This window comes from Oncorhynchus masou, chromosome 13, assembly GCF_036934945.1.
Source record: "Oncorhynchus masou masou isolate Uvic2021 chromosome 13, UVic_Omas_1.1, whole genome shotgun sequence".
Lineage (NCBI taxonomy): Eukaryota > Metazoa > Chordata > Actinopteri > Salmoniformes > Salmonidae > Oncorhynchus > Oncorhynchus masou.
In genome coordinates, this window is record NC_088224.1 from 90388299 (window position 1) to 90416116 (window position 27818).

The 27818-nt window shown below is 47.5% G+C and overlaps 3 protein-coding genes across 3 annotated transcripts; 2 read left to right on the forward strand and 1 right to left on the reverse strand.

Moving 5' to 3' along the window:
• LOC135551580 (P2Y purinoceptor 13-like) lies at positions 1-1354 on the forward strand. Its single transcript, XM_064982784.1, has one exon. It carries the CDS (start codon positions 3-5, stop codon positions 978-980), a length of 978 nt encoding a protein of 325 aa, XP_064838856.1. The 5' UTR covers positions 1-2; the 3' UTR covers positions 981-1354.
• An 8681-nt stretch (positions 1355-10035) lies between these two features.
• Positions 10036-16573, forward strand: LOC135553200 (P2Y purinoceptor 13-like). Its single transcript, XM_064985370.1, has 4 exons — positions 10036-10842; positions 11086-11284; positions 11395-11784; positions 13581-16573. The coding sequence occupies exons 2-4, from the start codon at positions 11102-11104 to the stop codon at positions 14046-14048; spliced, it is 1041 nt and encodes a 346-aa protein (XP_064841442.1). The 5' UTR covers positions 10036-10842; positions 11086-11101; the 3' UTR covers positions 14049-16573.
• Positions 16574-20327: 3754 nt separating this feature from the next.
• Positions 20328-26394, reverse strand: neu4 (sialidase 4). Its single transcript, XM_064985371.1, has 3 exons — positions 26133-26394; positions 22017-22272; positions 20328-21888 (listed from the first exon to the last, which is right to left on the reverse strand). Exons 1-3 carry the CDS (start codon positions 26334-26336, stop codon positions 20648-20650), a joined length of 1701 nt encoding a protein of 566 aa, XP_064841443.1. The 5' UTR covers positions 26337-26394; the 3' UTR covers positions 20328-20647.
• Between the last annotated feature and the right edge of the window lie 1424 nt (positions 26395-27818).

Here is a 27818-nt window from a genome sequence, read left to right on the forward strand (position 1 = left end):
CAATGACATCTAACCTGACATCCCCCCTGTTTCTTCTGGACTGTGACTCTTTCAATTATCACGACCTAGATGTGGTTATCCCATGTCTGTACTTTGCAATGTTCCCGCTTGCCTTGATGTTGAATGGGGTTGCGTCCTGGGTCTCCCTGCACCTGAGCTCAACCTCCACCTTCATGGTGTATCTGAAGAACCTTTTGGCCGCTGACCTTCTCATGACCCTGACCATGCCTATAGTGGCGGCCAGTAAACTTCCTACGTCATCTGTGGGGTTACGACTGTTCTCCTGTCGCTACTCAGGTGTCATCTTCTACACATGCATGTACACAAGCATCACTCTACTGGGCCTCATCAGTCTGGACCGCTTCTTCAAGATCGTCAGGCCCTGTGGCAGGTTGTTGGGTCAGAACCTGGTCTTCAGTAAGGTACTGTCTGTCTCTGTGTGGGTGACGCTGTTTGGAGCCACTGCTCTCCCTACCATTATCCTGACCAATCAGGGTGCCAGCAACAAGACGGATGCCTCCTGTATGTCCATGAAGAGCCCAGCCGGGGTCAGACTTCACACAGTGGTGGTTGTCTTCATGGATGTCTTGTTCTGGGCCGTAAGCATACTGGTTGTAGTTTGCTACATGTGCATCACCAACAAGGTCCTCCAGTCCTTCAGAAATTCCGGCAGCGAAAACAGTCAGGGCAAGCAAAAGACAAAGGTCCGTGTCTTCCTGGTTCTGGTCGTGTTCTCTGTGTGCTTCATTCCATTCCACATCATGCGGATCCCACGGACCATTCAGCAGACCAACAATGTCAACGGCTGTTCTCAAGTCTCCATCAACATCGCTCAAAAGGTGACCCTGTGGCTGTCCACCGTCAACATCTGCCTAGACCCACTCCTCTACTTCTTCCTGTGCAGGGAGTTCAAAGAGAAACTTATGGGGATGCTGAACAGAAAAGGGACACCTTCACAAATAACATCAGGCACCACATAGAACCGCTCAACATAGACAGGGAGGAGTATCATCCAATTAGACATTTCTCTAATTGAGACAAAACACATTGTAGGCTAAATAGGGGATTTTCCTGAGGAAAACTAAATAAGTTTGTCTTAGATTGGTTTTGTTTTGTTCTATAATTGTTAAAATGTTTCTACCCATAATTGTTGGAGAGCAAGTTGGATTACTGTGATATGTGGTTGTCTCACCTAGCTAACTTAAGATGGATGCACTAACTGTAAGTCACTGGATAAGAGTGTCTGATTAATGACTAAAATCTAAATGTAAAATGAATTAGGTCACACAAGCTGTTATTTCACTGTTACTTTAGCTTGTTATCACAGAGCATGTAAAACCACCCATTGGGTATAAACTGGTTGAATCAATGTTGTTTTAACGTAATTTGTCAACGTATTGTGATGTGGAATCTACGTGAAAAAAATACATTGGATTTGACGACCAGGTGCTTTCCCTCTCTGAGGCTGACTTGAGGAAAACTCTCAAAAGAATAATCACAAAGTCGCCAGCCCAGATGACGTCCCCCGGGCCACGTCCTCAGTGTGTGTGCTGACCAACTGGCAGATGTCCCAGTTTGTAGTCCCAATCTGCTTTAAGAGGATCACCATTGTCCCAGTGCCCAAGAAAAACAAGGTGACATGCCCAAATTAATATTGTGCTGTTGCCCTCACCTCAGTCCTTTTTTAAATTTACTTAACACATATTTTACCAGGTAAGTTGACTGAGAACACATTTTAATTTACAGCAATGACCTGGGGAAGAGTTACAGGGGAGAGGAGGGCGCGTGAATGAGCCAATTGTAAGCTGGGGATGATTCGTTGACCATGACAAGATGAGGGCCAGATTCAGAATTTAGCCAGGATACCGGGGTTAACAACCCTACTCTTACAATAAGTGCCATGGGATCTTTAGTGACCACAGAGTGGCAGGACACCTGTTTAACATCCCATCTGAATCGTTGCCCTGGGGCATTGGGATATTTATTAGAGGGACCAGAGGAATGGTTGCCTGCAACTGGTCCTCCAACACCACTTTCAACAGCATCTGGTCTCCCATCTAGGGACCAACCAGGACCAAACCAAGAAGCAAGCCAGCAGTGGGATGCAGGGTGGTATGCTGCTGGTGCAGGGCGGTCGTGAAATGCTTAGAGAGGCTGGTCATGGCCCACATCAAGGCCAGCATACTGGGCACACAATATTTCTACTGTCTAAAAGATTAATGGAAAACGTTGTTTCCATTGCTATTCACACAGCCGTAAAACCTCTGGACAAGAGGAACACCTATGTGAGAATGCTGTTCATTGACTATTGTTCAGCATTCAACACAATTGTTCCCTCCAAGCTCGACACCAAGCTCAGAGCCATGTGTCTGGACACCACCCTCTGAAACTGGATCCTGGACTTCCTGACGGGCAGACCACCACACGCTGTGAGGATTGGCAAAAAACCTCCTCCCCACTGACTCTTAACACAGGGCCCCCCCAGGGGTGTGTCCTTAGCCCTCTGCTGTAGTCCCGTAGGGGCCCCCCAGGGGTGTGTCCTCTGTCCTCTGCTGTACTCCCTGTTCACCCATGATTGTTGGTGTGCTTTGCACGACACTAACTCCACCATCAAATTTGCTGACAACACTACAGTTGTCGGCCTGATAAACGACGATGACAAGTCAGCCTATAGGGAGGGGGTAAGTGAACTGGCATTGTGGTGTCATGACAACAACCTTACCCTCAACGTCAGTAGAATAAAGTAGTTGATTGATGACTTCAGGAAGCAGTGGAAGGAACATGCCCTGATCCACATGAAAACAAAAACAGAGGGGGGGAGCTCTGGCAGCGCCGAACAGGCGGGAGACTCCGGCAGCGCTGGAGAGGAGTAAGGCTCTCGCAGCGCTGGACAGGCGGGAGCACCTGTAGGGATGAGACGGAGAGACAGCCTGGTGCGGGGGGCTGCCACCGGAGGGCTGGTGCGTGGAGGTGGTACTGGATAGACCGGACCGTGCAGGCGCACTGGAGCTCTTGAGCACCGAGCCTGCCCAACCTTACCCGGTTGAATGCTCCCGGTCGCCCTGCCAGTGCAGCGAGGTGAAATAGCCCGCACTGGGCTATGCAGGCGAACCGGGGACACCGTGCGCAAGGATGGTGCCATGTAAGCCGGCCCAAGGAGACGCACTGGGGGCCAGATGCGTAGAGCTGGCTTCATGGCACTTGGCTCGATGCTCACTCTAGCCCAGCCGATACGCGGAGCTGGTATGTACCGCACCGGGCTATGCACCCCCCCTGGGACACCGTACGCTCCACCGCATAACACGGTGCCTGCCCGGTCTCTCTCGCCCCCCGGTAAGCACAGGAAGTTGGCGCAGGTCTCCTACCTGGCTTCGCCACACTTCCTGTGTGCCTTCCCCCAATACATTTTTGGGGCTGACTCTCGGGCTTCCTACCGCGCCGCCGTGCTTGTCTCTCCAACTCCATTCTCCTATACCCCTCTTAGGACTGCTCCAGCGAATCCGAGGCGGGCTCCGGCACTCTTCCTGGGTCTACCGCCCACCTGTCTATTTCCTCCCAAGTAGTATAGTCCATACTCTTGCCATCCAAAACGTCCTCCCATGTCCATTCTTCTTTTCGCTGCTCCTGCTGCCGCTGCCTGTCACCACGCCGCTTGGTCCTGTTGTGGTGGGTGATTCTGTAACGGTTTTCTTGAGGTGAAGGAGAGGCGGACCAAAACGCAGCGTGGTGGTTATTCATGTTTTTTAATAAAGACACTATACATGAATAAACTAACAAAAACAATAAACGTGAGAAAACCTAAAGAGGCTATCTGGTGAAAACAAACACAGAGACAGGAATAATCACCCACCAACACACAATGAAACCCAGGCTACCTTAGTATGATTCTCAATCAGAGACAACTAATGACACCTGCCTCTGATTGAGAACCATACTAGGCCAAAACATAGAAATACCCAAATCATAGAAAAACAAACATAGACTGTCCACCCCAACTCATGCCCTGACCATACTAAATAATGACAAAACAAAGGAAATAAAGGTCAGAACGTGACACATCTCCAATCTCGTCTCATTGATTGGACTCCAGGTTAGCTGACTCCTGACTCCAATTAGATTTCGGAGTCATTTCCCTCGGGGTAATGCATGTTTCAAGATAGTGTGCAAAGGTCGCAGGTCTGTGAAGATCTTCACAATCGCTGTAATAATCTGTGTAGAATATTGAACAGCGTTGATCACATCACACCATGTACTTTAATGTAATCTCATTCTCAACTGCAATCCAGGTTATTGGGTTGTGCTATTAGATGAAGCACAGTGATAACATGTTGAGTTGATGTATAAATACAAAATATCTGACATTGTGTTCCCATTTGAACTTTGTTGTGCTTTTAGATAGTTGAAAGCATAGTATTAACACATTGAAAATTCAACAAACTTTTGGCTGTGTTTTTAAGTGGGTGATTATTATAAGGGCACAAGGCGAGACTCAAATGCAGACACAGGAGGCAGATGGTTGAGCTCCGATATTTAAACCAAAAGGGAGGAGGCAAAAGGCAGGTCGGGGACAGGCGAGAGTTCATAAACCAAGTCAGAGTCCAAACAGTACCAGGGCATAGGCTCGACGTCGGGACAGGCAGGGGTTCACTGAACAGGTCCGAGTCCAAACAGTACAAGGGGATAGGCAGGCTCGAGGTCAGGACAGGCAGAGTGGTCAGTGAACAGGTCCTAGTCCAAACAGTATCAGGGGATAGGCAGGCACGAGGTCAGGACAGGCATAGTGGAGACTGTGTTAGGGCAGGCAAGGGTCAAAACCAGGAGGGTTCAGAAAAAACAGAGACTTGGGGAAAAAAATAGGAGCTAGGAGAACAAGACAAACTGGCACAGAGAGACAGGAAACACAGGGATAAATACACCGGGACTAATGGGGAGAACAAGACAAACTGGCACAGAGAGACAGGAAACACAGGGATAAATCACTAATGGGGAAAACAAGACAAACTGGCCAGAGAGACAGGAAACACAGATAAATACAGGGGACTAATGGGGGAACAAGACAAACTGGCACAGGGACAGGAAACACAGGGATTCGGGACTAATGAACAGGTCCGAGTCCAAACAGTACTAATGGGGAAAACAAGACAAAGGCACAGAGAGACAGGAAACACAGGGATAAATACACCGGGCTAATGGGGAAAACAAGACAAACTGGCACAGAGAACAGGAAACACAGGGATAAATACACCGGGACTAATGGGGAAACAAGACAAACTGGCACAGAAGACAGGGGATAAATACACCGGGCTAATGGGGAAAACAAGACAAACTGGCACAGGGACAGGAAACACAGGGATTCACTGGACAGGTCCTGGCACAGAGACCAAACAGGGATAAATACAAGGGGATAAGGGGAGAACAAGACAAACTGGCACAGAGACAGGACAGGACAAACAGAGTGGTCAGTGAAACACAGGGTCCTGGGGAAAACAAGACAAACTGGCACCAAACAGATAAATACAGGGGATAAGGACAGGCACGAGAACAAGTCAGGACAGGGATAAATACACCGGGACAATGGGGGACAAAGTGGAGACTGTGTTAGGGCAGGCAAGGGTAAAAACCAGGAAAACAAGACAAAGGGAAACACAGGGATAAATACACCGGGACTAAAAACAAGACAAAGACCGGGACTAATGGGGAAAACAAGACAAAACAGAAAAAACACAGGGATAAATACACCGGGACTAATGGGGAAAACAAGACAAACTGGCACAGAGAGGAGAAACACAGGGACAGGGATCACCGGGATGGGGAACAAGACAAACTGGCACAGAGAGACAGGAAACACAGGGATAAATACACCGGGGACTAATGGGGAAAACAAGACAAACTGGCACAGAGAGACAGGAAACACAGGGATAAATACACCAGGGACTAATGGGGAAAACAAGACAAACTGGCACAGAGAGACAGGAAACACAGGGATAAATACACCGGGACTAATGGGGAAAACAAGACAAACTGGCACAGAGAGACAGGAAACACAGGGATAAATACACCGGGACTAATGGGGAAAACAAGACAAACTGGCACAGAGAGACAGGAAACACAGGGATAAATACACCAGGGACTAATGGGGAGAACAAGACAAACTGGCACAGAGAGACAGGAAACACAGGGATAAATACACCAGGGACTAATGGGGAGAACAAGACAAACTGGCACAGAGAGACAGGAAACACAGGGATAAATACACCAGGGACTAATGGGGAGAACAAGACAAACTGGCACAGAGAGACAGGAAACACAGGGATAAATACACCAGGGACTAATGGGGAGAACAAGACAAACTGGCACAGAGAGACAGGAAACACAGGGATAAATACACCAGGGACTAATGGGGAGAACAAGACAAACTGGCACAGAGAGACAGGAAACACAGGGATAAATACACCGGGACTAATGGGGAGAACAAGACAAACTGGCACAGAGAGACAGGAAACACAGGGATAAATACACCGGGGACTAATGGGGAGAACAAGACAAACTGGCACAGAGAGACAGGAAACACAGGGATAAATACACCGGGACTAATGGGGGGACAAATGGGGGAGAAACAAGACAAACTGGCACAGAGAGACAGGAAACACAGGGATAAATACACCAGGGACTAATGGGGAGAACAAGACAAACTGGCACAGAGAGACAGGAAACACAGGGATAAATACACCAGGGACTAATGGGGAGAACAAGACAAACTGGCACAGAGAGACAGGAAACACAGGGATAAATACACCGGGACTAATGGGGAGAACAAGACAAACTGGCACAGAGAGACAGGAAACACAGGGATAAATACACCGGGACTAATGGGGAGAACAAGACAAACTGGCACAGAGAGACAGGAAACACAGGGATAAATACACCGGGACTAATGGGGAAAACAGGAGACACCTGGAGGTGGGAGGAGACAATCACAGAGACAGGTGAAACAGATCAGTGCGTGACTAATCTAAGAATGAGTCCATCAAAACAATGATAATAGTAGTGATAGTAAATGGTATTTCATATACAACACACACAACTGACCTTTTCAAGCACTTCTGTAAATAACCTTTAAACTTCAATGAAAGACCATAATAGAAGTTTGTCAGTTGGACTTTAATTTCATACAGGTTCCTCAGTGGTAGAGAAACTATTCTCATTATGGTTTTGCGTGTTTTGTAACAGTTGTTGGATATTTTGAAGGAAAGAAGTGTGTCACTCACTGCTGGTTCCATTACACATTCTGGCCTTCTTTAAAATAAAAAAAATAAAAAAATATTACACAGGAAGTCAGATATTTGATAACTAAACTGTGTAGCAAAATAAAGTGACAGTGGTGGAAAAAACTCAAGCTTCAGCAAGCCCATACTAAAGTATGACAAGCTTCAGCAAGCCCATACTAAAGTATGACAAGCTTCAGCAAGCCCACACTAAAGTATGACAAGCTTCATTTGATAACTAAACATAGCAAAATAAAAGTGGTGACAAGCTTCAGCAAGCCCATACTAAAGTATGACAAGCTTCAGCAAGCCCACACTAAAGTATGACAAGCTTCAGCAAGCCCACACTAAAGTATGACAAGCTTCAGCAAGCCCACACTAAAGTATGACAAGCTTCAGCAAGCCCACACTAAAGTATGACAAGCTTCAGCAAGCCCACACTAAAGTATGACAAGCTTCAGCAAGCCCACACTAAAGTATGACAAGCTTCAGCAAGCCCACACTAAAGTATGACAAGCTTCAGCAAGCCCACACTAAAGTATGACAAGCTTCAGCAAGCCCACACTAAAGTATGACAAGCTTCAGCAAGCCCATACTAAAGTATGACAGGCTTCAGCAAGCCCACACTAAAGTATGACAATTGGGTACTTTTTACACTAAAGAAATCAGCCCATAAACTCTCAGCCTCATGTTTCAGCTGCATGGTACACAGAGTTATGGTTTTAGAGGTTACACAACAGAACAAACCCTCCACGTCAAAGAAACACAGATGCACTATAACACACAAACAACAAACAAATTATAATACAGGACGACAAGGGCATTGAAATATCCTGCCTGTTGCATGCTTACTCCGACCCTGCAATGCGTGCATGCTGCCATGCACACTACAACGCACACTACCATGCACATCACGGGCCAGGCACACCACTACCATGCACACTACCATGCACATCACCACCATGCACACCACTACCATGCACACTACCATGCACACTACCATGCACATCACCACCATGCACACCACTACCATGCACACTACCATGCACACTACCCTGCACACTACCATACACACCACTACCATAAACAATACCACCATGCACACCACTACCATGAACACTACCATGCACAATACCACCATGCACACTACCATGCACACGACTACCATGCACACTACCATGCACAATACCATGCACAATACCACCATGCACACTACCATGCACACTACCATGCACACTACCCTGCACACAACTACCATGCACACTACCATGCACAATACCACCATGCACACCACTACCATGCACACTACCATGCACACCACTACCACTACCATGCACACAACTACCATGCACACTGCCATGCACAATACCATGCACAATACCACCATGCACACCACCATGCACACTACCATGAACACTACCATGCACAATACCACCATGCACACTACCATGCACAATACCACCATGCACACCACCATACACAATACCACCATGCACACTAACATGCACACTACCATGCACAATACCACCATGCACACTACCATGCATACTACCATGCACACCACTACCATGCACACCACAACCATGCACACTACCATACACAATACCATGCACAATACCACCATGCACACTACAGTGGGTTAACTCCCTTGTTCTGGGGCAGAACAACAGATTTTTACCTTGTCAGTTCTGGGATTCAATCTTGCAACCTTTATGTTTACAAGTTCCAACGCTCTAACCACTAGGCTCCAAGTATCCCTAACTCTACTACCATGCACACTGCCATGCACAGTACCCTGCACACTACCATGCACACCACTACCATGCACACTACCATGCACACCACTACCATGCACACTACCATGCACACCACTACCACTACCATGCACAATATCATGCACAATACCACCATGCACACCACCATGCACACTACCATGCACACTACCATGCACACTACCACCATGCACACCACTACCATGCACACTTTTATTATTATACATTTTTATTTAACCTTAATTTAACTAGTCAAGTCAGTTAAGAACACATTCTTATTTTCAATGACGGTCTACCGGGAACAGTGGGTTAACTCCCTTGTTCTGGGGCAGAACAACAGATTTTTACCTTGTCAGTTCTGGGATTCAATCTTGCAACCTTTATGTTAACAAGTTCCAACGCTCTAACCACTAGGCTCCTGCTATCCCTAACTCTACTACCATGCACACTACCATGCACACTACAATGCACATCACGGGCCATGCACACCACTACCATGCACACTACAATGCAGCGTAGTAGACAAGGTGCTGAGGACTCTGGGCCCTATGTCAGGGGATAAGATGACCCCACAGATACACAGTTGAAGACAGTAAGCAATCAGCAGAGATGAATGATTTCTGCATGCTCGCCACTACACTGCCGCTTTGCTCTGGTGTGGCATCATTGAGACAGGGCTTTGAACTTAGTAAAGAGAAATGGGTGGGAGGACTAGGCCAGGGAGTGTGGATGGGGTGTGGCCCTGGGGGGCCTCTTTAAGATCACAGTCAGGAAGTGTGTCCTGCCTGCTGCGTTCGCCGCTCGTTCACCAACTAGTGAAACTGACGCACACTGGCACTGGGAGACTGGCACCATGCCGTACTAACCTCTCAGTGGACAATTAAACAGGAAGAGAGGAGGTACAGGCTCATTCACACAGGCAAAGTCACTCATTGGCAAAGTCATTGGGATTGTGACGAGACAGCCACACACGAGCTCTATGTAGAGACCCAGAGACCTCCTACAGAAAATACCATTACACGTGCATACAGTACGCTGAAATGGACCGTTTTGTTGGTCGGTGTGACAGCCAATGTGACCGTTGAAAATAAAGAGAAATTGTTAAGTCTTGGAAAGATTGTAAGGAAAAAAACAGCTGAATTGGATATTTCACTGGTCCATATTGAGTGAAGACTGCAGAGTTTTTCTCTTCATATTGAGTGAAGACTGCGGAGTTTTTCTCTTCATATTGAGTGAAGATTGCTGAGTTTCTCTCTTCATATTGAGTGTTCCCTGTGAAATTCACATCTTCAACATTAAAACTTCAATCAAAGGAGGGTAAGGACATTTTCATTTATGCATTTAATGTAATTTATGATTATGTTTGACAGTGTATAACAATTCCGCATAACAATTGAATATTTTTTTATGTCACAGGGAAGAGTATACATTGAAGTATTTCAGTGTAGTTTTTCGTTGAGTGGCCTACGTCACAGCACATTCTTCTTGAGCTGCCCAAATCAGACTGAATGAATGCAGATTCATGTAGGGACATCAAGTGTATTTTCAGGAATTTGGCTCAAATCTTTGTAGTTGTAGAAACATATTTTTAAAGGGATACATGTCTTCTGAGTATCAGCCTATAGACCCCTGAATGGATCCAAATTTGAAAATGTGCCTCGGTTGCCATAGCACCTGTTACTGCACTGAATGTGATTCTAAGCTGTTTAGACTCCTTATGTAAAGCGGAAGGCCAAGCGGATACAGAGAGAGACGGACGGACGGACGGACGGACGGACGGACGGACGGACAGACAGGTGGAGATTGTAAGAAATGACTGAGACAGTAAATGTACTGTCTATCATCGGCATAAATTGAACCGCTCTGTACAGAGCACTAACCTACTTGATGTATTTACAATGTCCAACTGAATATTAAATACATTTTTAAACATATATTGTGAAGGGTCTTATGAAAAAGTGCATTCTAATTGTGTTGCATATTACACAGAATCTCTCTCTCTCTCTCTCTCTCTCTCTCTTTCTCTCTCTCTCCCTCTCGCTCTAAAGTACTTTGGGCGTGAGGATGAACGGCAGCCAATCAAACCTGTCTCTGAAGTGTGTGCGTGACACCAGTGTGACAGCGGTGGTCTTCCCCTGTCTCTACAGCGCCCTCTTCCTATTTGCGCTGGTACTCAACTGCCTGGCTGCATGGATCTTCTTCAACATCCGCAGCACCACCACCTTCGTGGTCTACCTGAAGAACGTAGTAAGGGAACCAGCATTTATTTTCTGTGATAAACCAATTTAGTTGTCCGACTGTCAAGAACAGTTTAACAACATGACTGACGACTGACGTGATGGCCTGTCCGTCAACAGGTGGTGGCAGACCTGCTGATGACTCTGTCCATCCCGTTGAAGGTCCTCGCAGACGCCGACGTGGGCTCCTGGCGTCTGCGTGCGTTCTACTGTCGCTACTCCGCCGTCCTCTTCTACACCACCATGTACATCAGCATCCTGCTCCTGGGGCTCATCAGCCTGGACCGCTACCTCAAGATAGTCAGGCCCTTTGGGAAGTGCGCCCTCCAGAGGGTCGGGGTGGGACAGGCCTTGAGTGCGGCCGTCTGGGCTGTGATGGTGTCTCTGGCTCTGCCCAATGCCATTCTAAGTGACCGCACACCGCTGTTCTCTGGTGGCCGGCTGAAGTGTACCTCTCTAAAGGGTCAGGCCGGCATGCTGTGGCACGAGGGCTTCAACTACTTTTGCCAAGTATGGGCAAAATTCTTGTACACAACATGCAACCATTTCTAAGATTGTACTGAGTTCCAGTTCATATAAGAAATCAATCAATTTATATAAATTCATTAGGCTCTAATCTATGGATTTCACATGACTGGGAATACAGATATGCATCAGTTGGTCACAGATACTTTAAAAAAAATACAGTAGGGGCATCAGTATCTGATGTGACCACCACTTGCCTCATGCAGTGTGACACATCTCCTTCGCATAGAGTTGATCAGGCTGTTTGTTGATTGTGGCCTGTGGAATGTTGTTCCACTCTTCTGCAAAGGCTGTGCGAAGTTGCTGGATATTGCAGGGAATTGGAACACGCTCTTGTACATGTCGAACCAGAGCATCCCAAACATGCTCAATGGGTGAGATGTCTGGTGAGTATGCAGGCCATGGAAGAACATACATTTTCAGCTTCCAGGAATTGTGTACAGATCCTTGTCACATGGGGCCTTGCATTATCATGCTGAAACATGAGGTGCACTTGTGTGTATAAGACAGTAGTTTTGGAATTGTTAGTTAGATTACTCGTTGGTTATTACTGCATTGTCGGAACTAGAAGCACAAGCATTTCGCTACACTCGCATTAACATCTGCTAACCATGTGTATGTGACAAATACATTTGATTTGATTTGATTTGATTTGGTGATGGTGGCGGATGAATGGCACAACAATGGGCCTCAGGATCTTGTCACAGTATTTCTGTGCATTCAAATTGCACATCAACATCAATTGCATTTGTGTTCATTGTCCGTAGCTTACGCCTGCCCATACCATAACCCCACCGCCACCATTAGGCACTCTCTTCACAACGTGGACATCAGCAAACCGCTCGCCCACACAACGCCATACACGCTGTCTGCCATCTGCCCGGTACAGTTGAAACCGGGATTCCTCCGTAAAGAGCACACTTCTCCAGCGTGCCAGTGGACATCAAAGGGGAGCATTTTCCCACTGAAGTCAGTTACTACCCTAAACTGCAGTCAAGTCAAGACCCTGGTGAGGACGACGAGAATGCAGATGAGCTTCCCTGAGATCGTTATCTTACAGTTTGTGCAGAAATTCTTCGGTTGTACAAACCCACAGTTTCATCAACTGGTGGCTGGTCTCAGACGATCCCGCAGATGAAGAAGCCCGATGTGGAAGTCCTGGGCTGGCATGGTTACATCTGGTCTGGGGTTGTGTGGCCAGTTGGATGGTGGAGGCGGCTTATGGTAGAGAAATTAACATTCAATTCTCAGGCTAAAGCTCAGCCCAGGACCTCCACATCCGGCTTCTTCACCTACGGGATTATCTGAGACCAGCCACCCGGACAGCTGAAGAAACTGAGGAGTATTTATGTCTGTAATAAAGCCCTTTTGTGGGGAAAAACTCATTCTGGTTGGCTTGGCCTGGCTTCTCAGTAGGTGGGCCTGGCTCCCAAGTGGGTGGGCGTATGCCCTCCCAGGCTGTGCCCCTGCCCAGTCATGTGAATTCCATAGATTAGGGAAAATGAACTTATTTCAATTGACTGATTTCCTTACATGATATCAGTAAAATCATTGAAATTGTTGCATTTATACTGATTACATGTTGACACCCTGATGAAGGCGTTTTGCCGGTAAGCGTTGGTGTATTTTAATAATGACTTAGCCAAACACATTAAAAGCTTTTTAACTTTCCAAAGCACACGAGTGCCTGGATTTAGCACCTATTTGTAATTAAAATGTTCCTTTAGCTTTTCTGATGATGACGTTCGATGCCTTATGGGGTTTTCTCCTCCTCTTCCCAGGTGGTGTTTTGGGGAACACTGGCTCTGATGCTGTTGTGTTACACCTTCATCAGTCGGAAAGTCTACGAGTCCTACAGAGCCTCGCGTAGTGGCTCCAAAGCGGCCAGCCGCAGGACCAAGGCCAAAGTCTTTGTGGTGGTGGGGGTGTTTTTCATTTGTTTCGCCCCTTTTCATTTCGCCAGGGTGCCCTACACTCTCACCCAGACCCGAAACATGGACAACCACTGTCGGGCGCAAAACGCACTCTACGTTGCCAAGGAGACCACTCTCTGGCTGTCTGCCACTAACGTGTGTCTGGACCCGCTGATCTATGTGTTCCTGTGCAGGATGTTCCGGAAAAGATTGACTGCCACACTCAACCGCAAGCCCCTCCCCCAGGGCGGTTTGGAGTCACCCACGGCAACCTCCACTCAGCTGGAGATGTCACAGATAGTACATAACAGAATGTTGGATGTCAGTTCGGCCTAGAAGCACAACGGACATGTTTTTTTCCCAGCTCTATTAAATTGTAAATATATTTCGGCAAGATTAACCCCTGGACAGGTTGTGACCAGAGTAAAGCCCTCAAATAATCTCTGGATAAGTGGCTCTGTTACTAAGACAGTGTTGCAGGTCTAATAGGCTATATTTAATTTAATTTTAATTTTACCTTTATTTTACTAGGCAAGTCAGTTAAGAACAAATTCTTATTTTCAATGACGGCCTAGGAACAGGGGGTTAACTGCCTGTTCAGGGGCAGAAAGACAGATTTGTACCTTGTCAGCTCAGGGGTTTGAAACTTGCAACCTTTCGGTTACTAGTCCAACGCTCTAACCACTAGACTACCCTGCCGCCCCAATATAAACAGTGTTCCCACATGACCTCTGTGATAGCCCATGTGTGACGAGTATTTTGAAACAAAATGGCTGGTGTTACATCCGATAACTGCAGCAGGGCTTTCTAAATATCATCACCAGACACAAGAGTCAACCCAGACTAATGTGTCGGTCTCTAATGATCGCAAAGTCATCCTGTCTTTTTTTCTCAGCGTAATTTACTGTCAGCTCTCACTTCCCTTTTCCTAATCTTCTCCAAAAAATACTTTCCTTCTTCTTAATTTCACCAGAAAGGAAAACAACTCGACTGAGTGCTTTTAGATAATGTGAGTGTGACGATGTAACATACACGCTTACGAAATGGTATGTTGTTTGTGTGTATAGTATAGGGTGATGCAGTTTTCACATGTTGTTGGAAAGCAAGACAAAAACACAGTTTCTCAGACATCTCATGCAAATACACTACATGTACAAAAATATGTGGACACCCCTTCAAATTAATAGATTCAGCTATTTCAGCCACACCCGTTGCTGACAGCCATGCATTCTCCATAGACAAACATTGGCAGTGGGATGGCCTTACTGAAGAGCTCGGTGATTTTCAACGTGGCATCGTCATAGGAGGCCACCTTTCCAACAAATCAGTTTGTCAAGTTTCTGCCCTGCTAGAGCTGCCCCGGTCTACTGTAAATGCTGTTATTGTGAAGTGGAAACGTCTAGGAGCAACAACGGCTCAGCTGCGAAGTGGTAGGCCACACAAGCTCACAGAATGGGACCGCCGAGGGCTGAAACAAGTAAAAATCATCTGTCCTCGGTTGCAACACCAACTACCGAGTTCCAAATTGCCTCTGGAATCAACGTCAGCACAATAACTGTTCTTTAGGAGCTTCATGAAATGGGTTTCCATGGCCAAGCAGCCACACAAAGCCTAAGATCACCATGCCCAATGCCGAGTGCCGGCTGGAGGGATGTGAAGCTCACCACAGTTGGACTCTTAAAGCAGTGGGAATGCGTTCTCTGGTGTGATGAATCACGCTTCACCATCTGGCAGTCCGACGGACGGGAGAAGGCTACCTGCCCAAATACATAGTGCCAACTGTAAAGTTTGGTGGAGAAGGAATAATGATCTGGGGCTGTTCTTCATGGTTCGGGCTAGGCCCCTTAGTTCCAGTGAAGGGAAATCTTAATGCTACAGCATACAATGACATTCTAGACGATTCTGTGCTTCCAACTTTGTGGCAACAATTTTTGGAAAGCTACTTTCTGTTTCAGCATGACAATGTCCCCGTGCACAAAGGGAGGTCCCTTGGTTTGTCGAGATCGGTGTGGAAGAACTTGGCCCGCACGAAACCCTGACCTCAACCCCATCGTTGAGGTCAGGGTTTGGGATGAATTGGAACGTTGACTGCGAGCCAGGCCTAATCGCCCAACATCAGTGCCCCACCTCACTAATGCTCTTGTGACTGAATGGAAACAAGGCACCGCAGCAATGTTACAACATCTAGTGGAAAGACTTCCCAGAAGAGTGGAGGCTGTTATAGCAGCAATGTTCCAGCATCAAGTGGAAAGCCTTCCCAGAAGAGTGGAGGCTGTTATAGCAGCAATGTTCCAACATCTAGTGGAAAGACTTCCCAGAAGAGTGGAGGCTGTTATAGCAGCAATGTTCCATCATCTAGTGGAAAGCCTTCCCAGAAGAGTGGAGGCTGTTATAGCAGCAATGTTCCAGCATCAATTGGAAAGCCTTCCCAGAAGAGTGGAGGCTGTTATAGCAGCAATGTTCCAATATCTATTGGAAAGCCTTCCCAGAAGAGTGGAGGCTTTTATAGCAGCAATGTTCCAACATCTAGTGGAAAGACTTCCCAGAAGAGTGGAGGCTGTTTTTACAGCCAAACGGAGACCAACTCCATATTAATGCCCATGATTTTGGAATGAGATGTTCGATAAGCAGGTGTCCACATACTTTTGCTCATTTAGTGTACCAATCAGTACACAAATACTGCAGAGGAAGAATGGTTGGTTTAATAAAGAATGGTTGGTTTGATAAAGCATGGTTGGTTTAATAAAGGATGATTGGTATAGTAAAGAATGGTTGTTTTAATAAAGAATGGTTGGTTTAATAAAGGATGATTGATTTAATAAAGAATGGTTGGTTTAATAAAGAATGGTTGGTTTACAGTTTCTCAGTCGCTTTGGTGCATTTTTCACATCATCCCTAACATGTGCAAAATAATAAGTGCATTTCTCAGAACAATTTGTACAAACTGCAATATACAACAGATATGTTTCTAAAGCTAGTCAGTCACTAAAAATCCTTAGTTCATCTCTCAAAAGTAAATATTCATGCCAATGATCATGTCAGTGTCATCAGAATGATAAGTCATTGAGTCGTTGTTCACGAACAAGGTCGTCAAAATGTTTAGGCATGTTGTCAATGTAACTGTGTACTTTGACAGTATTACCTGATGTAAACTTAGGCTACAGTTTGGATGACAGTTACTGTATTGAAAATGCACAAGGCTGCACTTCTATGTCATATATCAATTTCAACAGTGCTATTTACATATTACTCTATCTGGGTTATTGATTGAAAGAGACTGGACAACCCAAGGGGCACAAAGGAAAAAAAATAGAAAGAAACACAGGAAACCACCCCTAAGGCACAACTTTGCCCGCAGCACTGTTGTGCTGTCTCTTCACATCCAGACGTTCCTGTCTGTCGGCCCACATATTCTCATCCACGTCACACCGGATATTTTCCCTTCCAATGCAATGTGGAAAGAATCTTTTGGAATGCCTTATCCATCCTCTGCAGGCGTCTACTGTGATGTCCTCACATGCTGCATCCATTGCAGCCAGCAGGGTCATCTGTGTGTGTGGCTGACGATCGTACACCTTCCACCTCCATGCTGAAAATAACTCCTCAATTGGGTTAAGGAATGGTGAATAAGGTGGGAGGAATTCTATGAGCATCCTCGGGTGGGTCACAAACCATTGCCTTATGATGTTGATCGATGGAAACTCACATTATCACAAATGACCACATACTTTGGCAAATCCTCTCAAAGCAGACCCCTCTCATCATCAGGGATGAGAGCCCTGTAGAGAATCTCTAAAAAGTTGAGTAGATGCTGGGTGTTGTATGGCCCTATAAGGGGGATATGGGTTAGGACACCGTGCTCCGAAATAGCAGCACACATGGTGATATTTCCTCCCCGTTGACCTAGCAAATCCACAGTAGCTCTGTGACCGATGATATTCCGACCCCGCCTTCTGCATTTGGTCAGGTTGAAGCCAGCCTCATCCACGTATACAAAGTTGTGAAAGGGTTCACTTGATTCCAACTCCATTATACGCTATATCCCAGAACACACAGTTGAATTTGTTTTGGTAAGGAAGAGTGACATAAAATGTACATATATTGCATGTTCCTTCCACAGCAATGGAAATGTGTGCAGTTTATGCTTACTGTACTATGTATCACTATAAAATGTTGCTGTAAAGTAGTTACATAGATATATGTTTTACCTGTACATACTGGTACCGTAGCTCCTTAACTCTGTCCTCATTCCTTTGGAATGGTACACGGGACAGCTGTTTCATACTCATCTGGTTTCTATGCAGCACCCTGTCGATGGTTGAGATGCTAACCATATGGATGTTTTCAAAGATATCGTTGTCTTCTATAATGGTCCTTTGTATTTCCTTGAGTCTCATGGCATTGTTTGCTCGGACCATGGTGCAAATAGCCTCCTCCTGTTGAGGTGTGAAAAGGCGTCCTCTGACACCGGTTTGAGGTAATCTTGCAGTCCTATGTGGGGAAAAATGCAGTGATGCATCGCACACTTTCACATAGACAAAAACTATGCGAACACACATTTTACTGTAAAACATACAGGTGGGGGCATGTAAGGTGCAGTATGTATCTGTATAGAGTATATTTCTGTATGCTGTGAAATACAAGTGGACTACTGTAATATGAAGCATTGTAGGAAGTATACAGTATACTGCTTATATACAGTAACAGTGCACTGTACATTGGTGGACATACCTGTTCTCTCTTCGAAACGTTTGAACTATTGGGACATGGTTGATCTCCCAATATGCACCCTTCGACCCGCCTCAGCCATTTTAAGGCCATGATTGACAACATGGTCTACAATAGTGGCCCTTATGTCATCAGATATGCGCCTATGTCCTCTTCTGGCTCTTCCTCTGTTTTGCCTTCCACCACGCATCCTTGCTCCTCTTGTTCCTCCTCTTGGCTGTTGACCCTGTTCGTTTCCTGGTCCATCCATTATTGGAAAATTGCAACTCTGTGTTGTGGTCTGTCTATATATGCTTGCCAATAGATTCTTCATGAGATGCACCTTTGAGCAATTTAGACAACTGGTTGATTTTTTGGTTGAACTAACACTTTACATTCCTTCATGAGTGAGAGTCAATTTCATCTGCACGATTCATCAATTCACTTGTTTGTACAAAAGGTCTAATAGAAATGTGTAAAACTATGCTTGACAATTTATGACAAATAGTTCAACAATTTTGCATGTAATAGCTTATGCAAGGAACTAATGCCTAGATGTTTTGAGGGGTAAGACACTTCAACAGAGAACCATCTACTATATTTTGATCAACATGACATGAGCAATTGATAATGTGGAAAAAAGCTGACACTTGTACATTATCAATTGCAATTTGTTCAAAGGAATAAGAAATTGCTTTAATGATGTGCACAAGTGACGAGATGATTTGGAATTTGTACAAGTAGTATCAAGAATGGCACTTTTGATCTAAGAAATGCACCAAAGTGACTGAGAAAAACTGTAATAAAGGATGGTTGGTTTAATAAAGGATGATTGGTTTAAGAAAGAATGGTTGGTGTAATAACGTATGTTTGGTTTAATAAAGAATGGTTGGTTTAATAAAGGATGGTCGGTTTAATAACGTATGTTTGGTTTAATAAAGAATGGTTGGTTTAATAAAGAATGGTTGGTTTAATAAAGGATGGTCGGTTTAATAAAGAATGGTCGGTTTAATAAAGAATGGTTGGTTTAATAAAGAATGGTTAGTTTAATAAAGAATGTTTGGTTTAATAAAGGTTTAATGGTTGGTTTAATAAAGAATGGTTGGTTTAATTATGTTTGGTTTAATAAAGAATGGTTGGTTTAATAAAGTCGTGGTAATAACGTATGTTTGGTTTAATAAAGAATGGTTGGTTTAATAAAGAATGGTTGGTTTAATAAAGGATGGTCGGTTTAATAAAGAATGGTCGGTTTAATAAAGAATGGTTGGTTTAATAAAGAATGGTTGGTTTAATAAAGGATGGTTAGTTTAATAAAGAATGGTTGGTGTAATAACGTATGTTTGGTTTAATAAAGGATGGTTGGTTTAATAAAGAATGGTTGGTTTAATAAAGGATGGTCGGTTTAATAAAGAATGGTCGGTTTAATAAAGAATGGTTGGTTTAATAAAGAATGGTTGGTTTAATAAAGAATGGTTGGTTTAATAAAGAATGGTTGGTTTAATAAAGGATGGTCGGTTTAATAAAGAATGGTCGGTTTAATAAAGAATGGTTGGTTTAATAAAGAATGGTAGGTTTAATAAAGAATGGTCGGTTTAATAAAGGATGAAAATGTTTGTGAGCATCTAGTGGTGTTCTTGGTCGATTACAACAATCCAGCAGAAAATGCATTTCAACAGAGTTATACAGATGTAGGCTCTTCATTTGATCACCCTGCTGCAGGATAACTTTCCTGCAATGCACATTTAAAATGTGTAGTGCATTTTAGGTTTAAAAAATATCATTTAGTTTGTAATTTCCACTTAGTAATTTCAGACTTGATTTTCCCTATATGAAAAATGTATCAACCCTTACAAAAATGTCCATTCATTATAATACACGTAACAATTCACATTTCCTTTTGCAGTAGGATCCTGCTGTAGCAAACTGGCTCAAATTAAGATCCTACATCTGTAGGCTGCCCCTGGTTAATATTCAATAAAACGTGGCTACTACAGCAATGTTTCTGCATTGTCGTGACACAACCACTACATGTAAACACACAGTATGTGCATTAAGTCGAGGGTTACAAGGCGTGGATGGACTTGATATCAGACAAAACAAATTCATCAGCAGACGTAAAACGTCAGAACTCTGTGGACCGCATTTAAATATCACGCTCTTGTACACTTTTCTCATGAGCTTCAGAAGGAAACGAGCAGAAAACACTAGGATTAACGGTTAATTAGCAGTTAGGAAACATTGCAAAGACCACATATATTCCTCGTCCTCCTCTTCCTCGCCTCTGGTCTCTCTTCCTTGGGTTGTGTTGTGTTGTGGAAGATCTGTGTGTTGCTGGGTGGCTGTGTGTTGCTGGGTGACTGTGTGTTGCTGGGTGACTGTGTGTTGCTTAGTGGCTGTGTGTTGCTGGGTGGCTGTGTGTTGCTGGGTGACTGTGTGTTGCTGGGTGACTGTGTGTTGCTGAGTGGCTGTGTGTTGCTGGGTGGCTGTGTGTTGCTGGGTGGCTGTGTGTTGCTGGGTGACTTTGTGTTGCTGGATGGCTGTGTGTTGCTGGGTGGCTGTGTGTTGCTGGGTGGCTGTGTGTTGCTGGGTGACTTTGTGTTGCTGGGTGGCTGTGTGTTGCTGAGTAGCTGTGTGTTGCTGCCTGACTTTGTGTTGCGTGGCAGGTTGTCAATGAGCTCATAGAGGGTGAAGATGCTGAAGGAGATCTCATCATAAGCTGTGCTGGTGCCACACTCAAACAGACAGGCGAAGGTCACGGCCGACGGGGCCCCAGCTGAAGGCAGCTCCAGGTAGGCCAGGTCAGAGTAGGCACTGGGGCCCTCGTAGATCACCCACGGGCCAGACCAGCTGTCCGGGTCACGGGGGGACAGGCTGAGGTACACCCCCAGGTCCTTCCTCACGTTGGTCCACGTCGGGTGGGAGTACACCACCCAGGTGGGTGTAAGGAAATTCTGTGGGGAGCTGTGAGGGGGAGGGGCAGTGGGTGGGGAGGAGTCACCAGTCTTAACCTCGAAGGATGTCCAGTGTCTGGCGTGGGTGGGTGGCCGAGGGCGGAGGTTGAGGTGTAGGGGGGCAGGAAACCCCACTACGCTACCGTGGCAGCCATTACGTGGCTCTGTGAGCCGCTGCACCAGCTGTCCATCCTGGAAGACAGCTCCGTCATCCAGACTGAGGGCCTGGACCCTGCAGCCCAGAGGGCTCCGGGCGTTACAGTACAGCACGTTGGTGCCATCCTCCTGATCCACAGACACCATCTGGCACTCCACGCTCTCTGGCCCTGGCACCGCCTCCCCAAAACGCCACGTCCGCCCGTGGGTGTCGCTATGGAAACAGAAAGCGTGGGGTGTGGTCAGGCACATCTGGCCAAAGCACTCCTTGCAGTCGATGTGGTAGGCGTACGCTGGAACCAGCAGACGGCCTGACTTGAGCTGGATGCCGTGTCCCGGGCCCAGGGCGAAGGTTGCCCAGTCTGAGGAGGGGAAACACAACCACAAACAGAGAGATATGACACCATGTGAAATAAACACATACTTCACCATAAAACATAGAACTTCATAACCTCACGAGATCAACCTACCTGCTGTGACCGTGTCTCACCTTTGATGGTGTCTCCTATGACCCTCTTGGTGAGGTCAGTGGCAGGGCTCCAGGTGTTGCCCTGGTCGTTACTGGAGATGAAGCAGAGGCGCGTTACATTCTTACCCGTCACCAGCTGGTAGGACTCGGAGGTGTGGCCCAGCACAGCGATGAAGAACAGGAAGAGGGTGCCTGTGAACTCGTCATACAGAGGACACGGGTTCATCGACCGGTGGCCAGCCAACTGAGCCGTACCCAGAACACTCATGTCCTCCCACTGAGGAAGGAAGGGTAGAGACAGGGAGGGAGTTGGGGGGGGGGGGTGGAGACAGGGAGGGAGGGTAGGAGGGTAGAGACAGGGAGGGAGGGTAGGAGCGTAGAGGCGAGGATGGAGGGTAGGAGGGGAGACAGGGATGGAGGGTAGGAGGGTAGAGACAGGGAGGGATGGAGGAAGAGACAGGGAGGGGGTAAAGACAGAGAGGGAGGGTAGAGAGGGAGGGAGGGTAGAGACAGGGAGGGAGGGAAGAGACAGGGAGGGAGTGTAAAGACAGAGAGGGAGGGTAGAGACAGGGAGGGAGGGTAGGAGCGTAGAGGCGAGGATGGAGGGTAGGAGGGTAGAGACAGGGATGGAGGGTAGGAGGGTAGAGACAGGGAGGGAGGGAAGAGACAGGGAGGGAGTGTAAAGACAGGGAGGGAGGGTAGAGACAGGGAGGGAGGGAAGAGACAGGGAGGGAGGGTAGAGACAGAGAGGGAGGGTAGAGACAGGGAGGGAGGGTAGAGACGGGGAGGGAGGGTAGAGACGGGGAGGGAGTTAGAGACAGGGAGGGAGGGTAGGATGGGGAGGGAGGGGAGACGGGGAGGGAGGGAAGAGACAGGGAGGGAGTGTAAAGACAGAGAGGGAGGGTAGAGACAAGGAGGGAGGGTAGAGACGGGGTAGAAGGGTAGGAGGGAAGAGATAGAGAGGGAAGGTAGAGACAGGGAGGGAGAGTAAAGACAGGGTAGGAGGTAGAGACAGGGAGGGAGGATAGAGTCAGGGAGGGAGCAGGGAGGGTCGGAGGGTAGAGACAGCGAGGGAGGATAGAGACAGGGAGGGAGCAGGGAGGGTCGGAGGGTAGAGACAGGGAGGGAGGATAGACAGGGAGAGATGATAAAGACAGGGATGAAGGGTAAGGAGGGTAGAGACAGAGTAGGAGGGTAGAGACCGGGTATGAGGGTAGAGACAGGTAGGGAGTGTAGAGACAGGGGGAGGGAGAGGGTAGAGACAGGGAGGGAGGGATAGAGACAGGGAGGGAGGGTAGAGACAGGGAGGGAGCAGGGAGGGAGGGAGGGAGTAGAGACGGGAGGGAGGGTAGAGATAGAGACAGGGAGGGAGGGAGGGGGGAGGGAGGGAAGGGAGGGAGGGAGGGAGGAGGGAGGGAGGGAGGGTAGGGACAGGGAGGAGGGAGGGGTGAGTAGAGACAGGGAAGGAGGGTAGGAGGGAGGGAGGGAGGGAGGGAGGGAGGGAGGGAGGGTAGAGACAGGTAGGGAGGTAGAGACAGGGAGGGAGGGTAAGAGACAGGGTAGAGGTAGAGACAGGGAGGGAGGATAGAGACAGGGAGGGAGGGTAGAGACAGGGAGGGAGGGAGGGATAGAGTAGAGACAGGGAGGGAGGGAGGAGGGAGGGTAGGAGAGTAGAGACAGGGAGGGAGGGAGGGAGGGAGACAGGGAGGGAGGGAGGGAGGGAGGGAGGGAGGGAGGGAGGGAGGGAGGGAGGGAGGGAGGGAGGGAGGGATGAGGGAGGGGAGGGAGAGACAGGGAGGAGAGGGGGTAGAGACAGGGAGGAGGGTAGAGACAGGGAGGGAGGGTAGAGACAGGGAGGGAGGATAGAGACAGAGTAGGAGGGTAGAGACAGGGAGGGAGGGTAGAGACAGGTAGGGAGGGTAGAGACAGGGAGGGAGGGTAGAGCAGGGAGGGAGCAGGGAGGGTAGGAGGAGAGAGGAGGGAGAGGGGAGGGAGGGAGGGAGGGAGGGAGGGAGGGAGGGAGGGAGGGAGGGAGGGAGGGAGGGAGGGAGGGAGGGGAGGGAGGGAGGGAGGGAGGGAGGGAGGGAGGGAGGGAGGGGTAGGAGGGAGGGAGGGGAGGGAGGGAGGGAGGGAGGGAGGTTAGAGACAGGGAGGGAGGGAGGAGGGGGAGACAGGGAGGGGGTTAGAGACAGGGAGGGAGGGTAGGAGGGTAGAGACAGGGAGGGAGGGGGGAGGGAGAGAGAGACAGGGAGGGAGGGAGGGTAGGAGGGTAGAGACAGGGAGGGTGGAGGGAGGGTAGAGACAGGGAGGGAGGGGTAGAGACAGGGTAGAGACAGGGAGGGAGGGTAGAGACAGGGAGGGAGGGTAGAGACAGGGAGGGAGGGAGGGAGGGAGGAGAGGGAGGATAGAGACAGGGAGAGAGGGAGGGTAGAGACAGGGAGGGAGGGTAGAGACAGGGAGGGAGGTAGAGACAGGGAGGGAGGGTAGAGACAGGGAGGGAGGGTAGAGACAGGGAGGGAGGGTAGAGACAGGGAGGGAGGGTAGATCAGGGAGGGAGGGTAGAGACAGGGGAGGGTAGACAGAGACAGGGAGGGAGGGTAGAGACAGGGGAGGGAGGGAGGGTAGAGACAGGGAGGGAGGGTAGAGACAGGGAGGGAGGGTAGAGACAGGGAGGGAGGGTAGAGACAGGGAGGAGGGTAGAGACAGGGAGGGAGTAGGAGGGAGGGAGTGTAGAGACAGGGAGGGAGTAGGAGGGTAGAGACAGGGAGGGAGGGTAGAGACAGGGAGGGAGGGTAGAGACAGGGAGGGAGGGAGGAGGGAGGGAGGGTAGAGACAGGGAGGGAGGGTAGAGACAGGGGCGGAGGGAGGGAGGGTAGAGACAGGGACGGAGGGAGGGAGGGTAGAGACAGGGACGGAGGGAGGGAGGGTAGAGACAGGGACGGAGGGAGGGAGGGTAGAGACAGGGACGGAGGGAGGGAGGGTAGAGACAGGGAGGGAGTGTAGATGTTAGAGAAATATGAAGTATTAGGACACCTGTAATGACTTTGACCTCTCCTAAATCTGTGACCTGTACTGACCTCTACATAGTTCCTGTAGAAGGTGCCCTCGTGTCCTATCCTAAATCTGTGACCTGTACTGACCTCTACATAGTTCCTGTAGAAGGTGCCCTCGTGTCCTATCCTAAATCTGTGACCTGTACTGACCTCTACATAGTTCCTGTAGAATGTGCCCTTGTGTCCTATCCTAAATCTGTGACCTGTACTGACCTCTACATAGTTCCTATAGAATGTGCCCTCGTGTCCTATCCTAAATCTGTGACCTGTACTGACCTCTACATAGTTCCTGTAGAATGTGCCCTTGTGTCCTATCCTAAATCTGTGACCTGTACTGACCTCTACATAGTTCCTGTAGAAGGTGCCCTCGTGTCCTATCCTAAATCTGTGACCTGTACTGACCTCTACGTAGTTCCTGTAGAAGGTGCCCTCGTGTCCTATCCTAAATCTGTGACCTGTACTGACCTCTACATAGTTCCTGTAGAAGGTGCCCTCGTGTCCTATCCTAAATCTGTGACCTGTACTGACCTCTACATAGTTCCTGTAGAAGGTGCCCCGTGTCCTATCCTAAATCTGTGACCTGTACTGACCTCTACATAGTTCCTGTAGAAGGTGCCCTTGTGTCCTATCCTAAATCTGTGACCTGTACTGACCTCTACATAGTTCCTGTAGAAGGTGCCCTCGTGTCCTATCCTAAATCTGTGACCTGTACTGACCTCTACATAGTTCCTGTAGAAGGTGCCCTTGTGTCCTATCCTAAATCTGTGACCTGTACTGACCGTAGTTCCTGTAGAAGCCCTTGTGTCCTATCCTAAATCTGTGACCTGTACTGACCTCTACATAGTTCCTGTAGAAGGTGCCCTGTGTCCTATCCTAAATCTGTGACCTGTACTGACCTCTACATAGTTCCTGTAGAAGGTGCCCTCGTGTCCTATCCTAAATCTGTGACCTGTACTGACCTCTACATAGTTCCTGTAGAAGGTGCCCTGTGTCCTATCCTAAATCTGTGACCTGTACTGACCTCTACATAGTTCCTGTAGAAGGTGCCCTTGTGTCCTATCCTAAATCTGTGACCTGTACTGACCTCTACATAGTTCCTGTAGAAGGTGCCCTTGCGCATGACCAGCAGGTGAGCCTGGGCGTCTGAGGGGCTGAGTCTCTCCTCACAAAAGGCCAGGAAGGAGTTGGACAGGGACAGGTAGAGCAGGGCAGGGACACGGTACGTCACTCCATTGGCCTCCTTACGGAACAGCGCGGATCGCGCTGGGAAATATGGCGATGAACTCATGTCCTCTCTGTGTCTGTGTGTCTGTGTGTGTGTGTGTGTGTGTGTGTGTGTGTGTGTGTGTGTGTGTGTGTGTGTGTGTGTGTGTGTGTGTGTGTGTGTGTGTGTGTGTGTGTGTGTGTGTGTGTGGTCCGTGCGTGCGTGCGTGCGTGCGAGAAGTGCCACCCCAGTGTGGTCCCAGAGAAGAGAGAGTGACACAGTTGAGTTTAGAGAAATTGATCCGATATGCAGAGAGAAAGAGCTGTCATTCAAATGGTCAGCAGAAAGTATTTTTTGGTTCATTCATAAAGAGCTGCCCAGTCCCAGATTGTGTAACAGAGTAATCACTTTAGCAGGGAATGAAAAAATCCTGCCATCCATTGATAGTCCATCCAGAAGATCTCTTCCTTTCTAATATGAGATTATCCAATGAGGAAGCAAGACAGCATGCTGCACCAATTTAGAGTTGGAGATGTATTGCTGCTACTGCAACTATAACCTCTAGTACTACTACTACCACTACTACAACCACTACTACAACCACTACTACAACCACTACTACTATCACTACTAATATCACCACTACTATAACCTCTACTACCACTACTACTGTCACCACTACTATAACCTCTACTACCACTACTACAACCACTACTACTATCACTACTACTATCACCACTCCTATAACCTCTACTACCACTACTACTGTCACCTCTACTACCACTACTACAACCATTACTACTATCACTACTACTATCACCACTACTGTCACCACTACTATAACCTCTACTACCACTACTACTATCACCACTACTGTCACCACTACTATCACTACTACTACTACTACTATCACTAGTAAAGTCACCACTACTATAACCTCTACTACTACTACTATCACCACTACTATCACTACTACTGTCACCACTACTATCACTAGTTATGTCACCACTACTATAACCTCTACTACTACTAATATCACCACTACTGTCACCACTACTATCACCACTACTATAACCTCTACTACCACTACTACTATCACTACTACAACTGTCACTACTACTATCACCTCTACTATCACCTCTACTACCACTACTACTGTCACCACTACTATCACTACAACTGTCACCACTACTATCACTACTACTATAACCTCTACTACTACTACTATCACCACTACTGTCACCACTACTATCACCACTAATATCACCACTACTGTCACTACTACTACCACTACTACTCTCACTACCACATTTCACCACTACTATCACCACTACTGTCACAACTACAATAACCTCTACTACCACTACTAATGTCACCACTACTATAACCTCTACTACCACTACTACTCCCACTACTACTATCACTACTACTGTCACCACTCCTATAACCTCTTCTATCACCACTGCTATCACTACTACGACCACTACTACTATCACAACTACTACCACTACTACTATTACTACTACTACTACTATCACTACTACTATCACTACTACTAACACATCT